Source organism: Thamnophis elegans, chromosome 8 (assembly GCF_009769535.1).
Source record: "Thamnophis elegans isolate rThaEle1 chromosome 8, rThaEle1.pri, whole genome shotgun sequence".
Lineage (NCBI taxonomy): Eukaryota > Metazoa > Chordata > Lepidosauria > Squamata > Colubridae > Thamnophis > Thamnophis elegans.
In genome coordinates this window covers 29,207,810-29,216,505 of record NC_045548.1, presented here as the reverse complement: position 1 = coordinate 29,216,505, position 8,696 = coordinate 29,207,810, and the positions used below count along the sequence as shown (strand labels likewise).

The window sequence follows — 8,696 nt, the reverse complement described above, 5'->3', positions numbered from 1 at the left end:
CAGGGAAAAAAGACTGTGCCTGAATATGTGCAGGAATTCCAGGAGTTGTCGGCCTATATGAGGGGATGGTCTGAAGAAGCCTTGTTGGATCGATTTGCTGATGGCTTAGATAAAGATGTTTAGCAGCAGTGCATAAACAGATGCATTCCCCGCCGCTTGGAGCTTTGGTATGAGAATGCTGCAGATATCGAGCTTGATTTAACCAGTCTTCATTGCATGGAAGAGAGAGAAGTTGAGGCATCCCCTCCACCCTCCCTAAAAGCCCCCTGCCAAAAAGTGAAAAAGAGGGTAGGGGAGGTTTTGCAGGCAAGCCCAAGCCCTCCGCTTGTTTCCGCTGTGGGAAGGAGGGGCATCGTGCTGTGAATTGCCGAGTCAAACTGACACCCTCTGCTCCACCCCCCGGAGGGAGAGGAAACCTGAGAAGCCTCCAGGCAAGAGAAGGGAAACCACCTTGGCTGGGGAAGAACCTTCTCGCCGCTTTGAGACAGAGGAGGGGGGAAACGGAAGTCCCAGCTCATCTGATGATAGTGACTATGAAGATGCTGATCGCTGTAAGTTCCCGCTCTGGCCCCATGCTTATTCCCCTTGAGCTTAGAGTGCCCTCTTCTGGCGCAAAAGAAAAACTTATGGCTCTTTTAGATTCTGGTTGCTCCCGCTGCATGATAAGCCCTGAAATGGTTGAGAAGCTGGGCTTGAAACTAAAAGCTTTAAAAATCCCTATTGCTTTTTGCCAAATAGATGGCTCTATTGTGGGGGGAGGTCCTGTTCATTTTTCTACTGAGCCCATCGAGATGTGGATGGGTACCCACCAAGAAATGATAACTTTTATTGTGGCATCTGGGATGGACCGGCCCCTTATTTTAGGACTCCCCTGGCTCCGTAGATGGAACCCACACATTAACTGGAGAGAGGGGTGGTTACGAATTCGGACAACCACACCCCCTGTGGGGAAGACTGAAGCTCCAGATTCTGATACTACTGCCCCCACACAGGCAGCCAGGGGGCAGGAAAAATTTGAGGGGGAGGAGAGAATTCCAAAGGAATATTGGGACCTCAAGGATGTTTTTAGTGAAAAATCTTCTGATAAATTACCCCCTCACAGGCCCACAGATTGCACCATTGATATTTTGCCTGGAGTAAAGCTTCCAAAGCCCCAAATATATTCAATGACCCCTAGCGAGATGGAAGAAATGAGGAAATTCATTGATAAAAACTTAGAAAGGGGTTTCATTGAACCAGCAAGGCCCAAGGTAGCTGCGCTAGTATTGTTCAGAGAAAAGAAAGATTGCTCCTTCAGATTGTGTTAATTTCAAAAACTTAAACTGCATATCTGCTCATAACCTCTATCCTTTACCACTGATGGACATGCTGGCCCAACTGGGGAAGGTCCGGATTTTCACTAAATTGGACCTAAGGGAAGCATACTATAGGGTCAGAATTAAAGAGGGGGATGAATGGAAAACTGCTTTCAACTGCCCCCTTGGTTGCTTTCAATTTCGAGTAATGCCATTTGGCCTCCTGGGGGTGCCAGCAGTCTTCATGCAACTGATTAATGAGGTTTTACACGACCATCTTTACAAAGGCGTAATGGTCTATTTAGACGATATCCTTATTTACACAGAAACACATGAAGAACACGTGAAGCTTGTTCTCACAGTTCTGAAGAAACTCCGAGCAGCAGAACTTTATGCCAAATTGTCCAAGTGCGAATTTCATCAGGAAAAAGTTGATTACCTGGGCTATCGAATCTTCCACAAGGGGATAGAAATGGACCCCGCTAAGGTCAAGGCTGTCACAGAACGGGGGGGAGGCCCCACATACAGGTAAGCAATTACAGAGATTTTGGGGATTTGCTAACTTCTATCGTCAGTTTATTCCCTCCTTCGCTAAGATAGCTCTCTCTATAACTAACCTCCTTAAATCGAAAGGAGGGGCTAAGCCTAAACCTAGCAAACCGCTGGACTGGACTATGGACTGTCAAGCTGCTTTCAAGAAGTTGAAACGCCTCTTTGCGAAGGAACCAGTCCTAAAGCACCCAGACATGGATGTGCCTTTTGTTGTCCAGGCTGACGTTTAACCAACTTTTCACTCGTAGAAACCACACAAAATTAGTACTTATAAAAATTTCTGTAATCGGATCGAGATACATAATTTTTATTAATATAACCAAAGTTTTTTTAAGGTTTTGAGTGAGTTTATGTGCTAAAATAAACACAACTTGAATTTTCGAGAATGTTAGGATTGAAAGTAGCCAAACAGCAGCAAGCTTTGGCTGACCAATCAAAATGCAGAGGGGCTAAATCTATGAGCCAATCAATGTTGTCATACTCTCTGACTATAAATAGGCATGAAAAGCATCGAGAAGGCCTTTGCTTTCACCAGTACTGAGCAGCGGCATCACATCATTGTGCTTCATGAAGAGGGTTATTACTGTAAAGAAATAGCCAAGAGAGTGAAATGCCATCCCACCACAGTGAGCAGAGTGGTTGAAAAATATCAAATAACTGGTTCAGTGGATGACAGGCTCTGACAAAGTCGACAAAATAGCAAGATCGGGCTCTGCAATGCATTTTGATGGCTGACAGGAAACTCACCTCACCTCAGATTTGGGGTGAAACATGTGATGCAAGTGTGCACAAGTGTCAGAAGGCTCAAAGGCTGCAGAGCTCGAAGTAAATCTTTGCTCACAGACGTTCATTGCTCTCATCGAGACGTGTGTGGGCCAAGAAGTATGCCAAGTGGACCAACGAACAGTGGGCCAAGGTCATCTTCAGTGATGAGAGCAATTTCTACTTAACTGAGAATCAGTGCAATAAATATGTCAGAACATTTCCAGCTGAAGAATTTAGGCCATACTGCCTGAATCTATCTGTAAAGCATCCATTGCACATGATGATCTGGGGCTGTATCGCTGCTTCTGGTATTGGTCAGATACAAATTGTGCAGGGAGTCATGAATTCCAAGCAGTATGTTGAAGTCCTGGAAAAGACCATGCTTCCTTCAGCTCAGCAACTTGTAGGGAAGGACTTTTACTTCCAGGATGACAATGCTCCTTGTCATCGAGCCAAGTCTGTCCTGCAGTGGATGAAGAAGCATGGTGTTCAACTCCTGGATTGGCCAGCTCAGAGCCCGGATTTGAACCCAATTGAGAACTTGTGGGCCAAGATTGGTTATGAAATAAACAAGAAACATCCGAAGACCAAGCAAGAGCTGATTGAATCCATTACTGCAGCCTGGCACCACATTGTCACCAAAGATCACATGCAAAGGCTTATACAGTCTATGGCAAAGCAATGCCGCCTGGTGATAAGCAATAAGAGCTGGCCAATTTCATATTAGTAACCATGTTTGGTTACCTAGATGGTCCTTTTCAGGGCCACAAACAATAAAAATGTTAATAAAACACTAGCATCGGCCTTAGTAATTGCAACACGTATGCCACTGGGTATGCATCAGTTAATCTGTTTTCATAGTCATTGTAAGCATGCGTTGTAAGCATGGAAGAAAATTCACAATCCCCATCCAAACAGCACCAAATTGCAAAAAGCTTATGCTTTTCACTTAAAACCACCAGCATTTATTTAAATATAATATTTGCATAGTAGTTAGCATAAAATATCATAAAATCAATGGCCTATCCAAAAAATGTCATAAACTGTAAAGCATGCAGGACTTTTTCATAGCTGTATGTGTATGTTATGAATTGCATGTGTGGGAAATGAGTGTGTCTTATCATTTTCCACTGTATATTGTACACCAAAGAAATAAAAACTGAAACTCCTAGTAAGCACATTGCACTTTTCCCACATTAGCTATGAAATAGTGCCAGTCATTTTGTAAGGTTTTGCTGGTTGTCCCTTTCAGTTCCAATATATACAGCTGCAGAAAAACATTGGCACAGTGTAAAGCAATTCTTAAAGTGAGGGGTAATTATGCCCAAGAAGACAATTGGGGCATATTCAAGTGTATATATGTAATGAAGCATTTAGTAATAGCTTGTTTATGAATTGAAGACTCACCAATTATGAGTTTGGGACTGCTGCTGCTGAGATGTAAAACATGAGAATTGGAGGTTTTTTTGTGAGCCTAATGATATTGAGACTGGGAAAAAGGATAATGGGGTTAAACAGTTAAAGAACCATGGTTGTTAAGCACTGGAGTTGGCACATTGCTGGAGATCTTGAAGGAAGCAAACTGTGTTCCACATACCTTGCTTGTTGTGTTGCCATTTAGTTTCCTGACAAAATTATAATATATATTTATAAAATAGTTTGATGTGGCTATCCATTTCAACTTTCAACTTGCATTTTAATACAAGTAAAAATTTAAATCCAACATCTAGTTTCATATGTTTTAACAATTAGATGCATTATACAAATGTTAAATAAATCTATTTAACTACTTAACAAAGGAATCTCGAAAAACTGTGTCCTTTTGCTTCAACATTATTAGCTTAACATAATTATTATGCAATCTAAAAGTTAAGATTCAATATGAGTCATATATTTTATTTGAGGTCAGTATAGCACTTCTTATCATTCTTTCCAATATTGAACATCTTACATGCATTATTGTTTTTTCTTCCATTTGATTGTGTTTGGTTCCTAGACACTGCATGAAGGCGGCAGTTTCTTCTGTCTTCTCAATATTAACAAGGAGAGAGCTATCCTAACTGTATTCCAGAAACTGAGGCAGGGTTGGATATGGACAGTAAGTCTGTAAGCAACAAGAAATTTGGCTACTGAATCTTTGGTAACTATCCTTTTTTTTTTGGGGGGGGGGGATATTATTCAACACATATATGCTATGTTTAGCATATTTCCTAACATAAACTTGATCCCAAATCAATTTAAACAATTGTTTATATTTAGATATTGGATACCTCTGAATTATTATATACATAAATACTAGTCTAAAAATATTTCTGTATATAAGCATGCTAATGCCTGTGGAAATAATTAAATTAGAAAGACTATTACGCAAGTCAGGAATGAATTTCCCAATCAAAACAAAAAGAATGTTCTAAAAATGTATAATTTTGAGTATATTTGACAGAAAGTGAGCGTAAAACAATTATAACAATTCATGAAGAAAAAAATAACCAAATTCTGTAGTTGGGGTAAATATTTTTATTGCAACCAAAATGCCATAAAAGGATATGCAAATGCTTGAATTCTCCAGAACTCTTTTTCAGATAAGATGTTACAAAAAATAGGAAAGAGAAGCAAGAAAATTCAAAAATTAAGCTGAATGTTTTAGCTGAGATCTATACTTCATATGAAATTATAGATTAAATGGCAAGTGATAATGGTGCCATGTTGCATCTAATATTCAGAGATGGAAAAAAAAGATTTTTCTAGCCCTTTCCCAAGCACAGTTGTAAAAAAATTCCCAATCAAATCCTGGCAAGGGCTATGAAGGAACAGCAATAAAGAAATATTACAGTGATTATAACCACCAACTTAAAACAGTGGTTTCTGTTTGGTTTGTTCACTGATTTAACAGATTTATACTTCATTCCCAAACCAATTTCTTTTTATGCTTCCTTTTAAACTAATATAATTAAGTTCCAAAGGGCCAATAATGTTAATGCAGCTAAAAGAAGGTTATGCTGCAAAATCATGTCATTCTTATCTATGTTTATTAAGAATTAAGCATAATATACTCAAGTGTTTATTCCAAATTTGTATGTATGCAAATTTCATTATACCAATACAGAAATCTGGATATCTGGCAGTTTCAAAAGTTAAGTCTTAAAACACTTTCATTACCAAAAATATTGTCAATATATGAGACATTTTACTAAATGAATCTCTACAACTATATATTGGTGTAGTGTTCTACAATATATCAGGAAAGGATAACTTAAAAAAAAAGAGAAAACCTTGCCCTCCAAGGGTTGCAGAAATAGACAAACATCATTCCTGGAAAGGGCAGAACCAAAATATTAAGCCCAGAGAAATTTTAGGAGGAAAATGCTGAAAACAGTGTGGTAGTGTAACCCTAACAGAGAAATAATGTGCCTACTTTCAGGCTTATATGCTTTAAGAAAAAGATTTTTAAAAAAAATAAAATAAAATTAGAGATACAGGTAGGTTCCTGGGCCAGGAAAAGTTGGTATAATACATGATCAACACTGCTACAATGCAATCTGCAGTAGTAGCAGTAGCAACTAAACATACAAAAAAAACTTGGCAAAGATTGGTAATTTCACCAAATATCCAATACTCCCACAAGCAATTTTCTTAAATAATTAAGAGGAAAAGCAACTCATATGCTTATAAGAATTCACTGATGATAAATACAAGAACTGGCACTTCTGTCAGTTACAAATGTAAAAATCATGCATCATCTTTAGAAAGTAATTTAATATTTGGTGTTCCAATTTATCATACCACGGAGTATTCAAAACATGTCTTAAGTCCTTCCATATTTCTATTAAAATGAAGATATTAACGGAATTATCTCAAATCCCAGAGGGATTGATAGTAAAGGCAGATGACAAATATTGTGACATTTGCAAAAATAATGAACATTCTTGCTACAGTTGTTATATAATCTTGATATATATTTGCTTTTTGCAAAGTAGTTAACTAGACTTACTATAATTTTTAACTAATTCAATATTCATTGACTTAAAACAAAGTCTAAATATGACAAATTATGGATATAACCCTGTAGCCAGAAAGCATCTTTAAAACAATAACTATGCAAATAATATAATATATTTTGTCACTGTCCTAAACATTGGTTCATCAGGTGAGATTCAAAATAGCCTTCAAGCGTAAGAGTTTGCTTGCACAGTTCTCTTTTTATTACTAGTAACAGCCTGTATTGTTTTCAAACACATCTGGAATTTCCCTGAGTTCTGGAAAAAGTATTTCTAATAGAAAATTATAGAAGGATCAATATGTCATGAGAATGCATGCTAAATTACTTTTGATCTCCTTTTTCTTAAAAAACAACAACATAAACCCACTGACCATGCAGAATTATCAGCTTTCAGATTTTAAAGGCAATATGTAATACTGAAATGCTATTTAGTTATTATGTCAAATGTTTTAATTCCTCAACTTAGCTAGATTCTTTAGCTTGTTGTTGTAGTTTGACCGACATTATTACTATGAAAATTAGAAAATTAAAAATATTTGTACACAAAAGCAACTGACATTATAAAAATTAATATCATTGAAATTAAGAGTCTACGTGTAAAACAAAAATGCCAAGCTAGAAAATCAGGATTATCCCTTTAACATAAAGGGGTTCTGGAGAAGAAGATATAAACAAACTGTGTTGATAAGTAATCCAATCTTACTTTAAATTTCTTCATGGTAGAAGTTGATTGTGCAAATAATAATCTGTGTTGTAGACATCAGCATTTACAATGTAACTCTTCCTGTAATGCTAGACATATCTTTACAACTACCTTTCATACTAATTTATGGGGATCCAAAAAGCAAAATGTAATCATAATGTCACAAGCATAAGACCCTTGACATTTTAATACAAAAGAATTCTTCGTTCAATAGCCTTTCGACAGATAGGACATTCACTCATTCGATCCCCACAAAGCTGACAGGTTCCATGACCGCAGAGAAAGATCATATTCTTCAGGCGGTCCAAGCATACAGGGCACATGGTCTGTAAAGAGAAATGAAGAAATAAACGTTTCCTTGGGAGTACAATAATCAACTATAGTACTTAATCTTGTATACATATACTTCCAGAAAACTCAAACTGCAGAAACAAATGGCAAATATAAGGAGAGTTAACATCATTCTACCTAAAAGTAGTTTAGCTTATATTAAATACACTATTTTAATACATTATTATACAGAACTTAAGACAACTATCAAATAAGAAATCACCTAATGAAGGACTCACATTATACCATGGCGGTTACAACTGCTGAAGGTGACTATTCCCTAAAGCAGAAATGGGCAGAGAGAATGAGGGATAAATATATTTATTATCATGATGGATACTTCCCCAAGCAGTAGCATCGCAGTAGAACTTCCTCACTCCCCTAGTTCAAAAGAAATAGAGTTGAATTTAACACTGCTGTCTATTAAGGCTTCAAAGGAAAGCCTCACAAGCACTGTCTATTTTTTTTAATTATATTTCAGATTGGTTTATTTCAAGAAAGTGAATGTCTTCATGTCTGACAATAAGGTACAATGAAAGGAAAAAATACTCTCCAAATTTTTTTTTTTAAATCTCAGGCAAAGATATACAGTATTTCCTGATTTTATACTTTATAAAGTAGGTATCTGCAAAGATGTTTGTCCATGTAAAATACCATTTAAGATTTAATGGAAATAATGCCTCAAAATCTTTAATCTTGCACACCAATTGTACTTACACATGCAAGTTCTACTTTTTACATTTATATCACACTATGCTTTTCTGAGATATAAAGAAATATATTTCTGTATATTCTGTATATTTTATTTTTTAAAAAGTCAGGAAAATATCTATTATTAAAATATTTATTTATTTAGCCCTTGAGTTAGTGTTGACACCTGGTGACTACCTGGACAAATCCCTGATGTTTATGGAATCTAGTAAACTTGAAGAATATTTTGCCCTCAATATGTGTATTATTTGAATTTTTCATTATGTAGCACTTACCCTGAAAATATTCACATAATTGTTTTCTAACAAAGTATATTATTGTCATATTTGATTTAATTTAC

General features: G+C 36.6%; 1 protein-coding gene and 1 long non-coding RNA gene across 4 annotated transcripts in view; one reads left to right on the top strand and one right to left on the bottom strand.

Annotated features, from left to right (window-relative positions):
* Positions 1–1,757: 1,757 nt before the first annotated feature.
* LOC116512213 lies at positions 1,758–8,690 on the top strand. The gene is made up of 3 exons (XR_004255851.1): positions 1,758–1,823; positions 4,609–4,752; positions 8,127–8,690. It is a non-coding gene; the product is annotated as an uncharacterized LOC116512213 (long non-coding RNA).
* MIB1 (mindbomb E3 ubiquitin protein ligase 1) overlaps positions 5,362–8,696 on the bottom strand; it is a 54,680-nt gene continuing 51,345 nt past the window's right edge. For 2 of the 3 annotated variants that reach the window (XM_032222563.1, XM_032222564.1), the window contains exon 21: positions 5,362–7,641. In XM_032222563.1, coding sequence (XP_032078454.1) covers positions 7,501–7,641 — 141 coding nt within the window. In that variant the 3' untranslated portion in view covers positions 5,362–7,500. Of the gene's footprint in view, positions 7,642–7,884; positions 8,027–8,696 lie in introns of all 3 variants that reach the window. The other variant, XR_004255850.1, reaches the window with a different exon arrangement.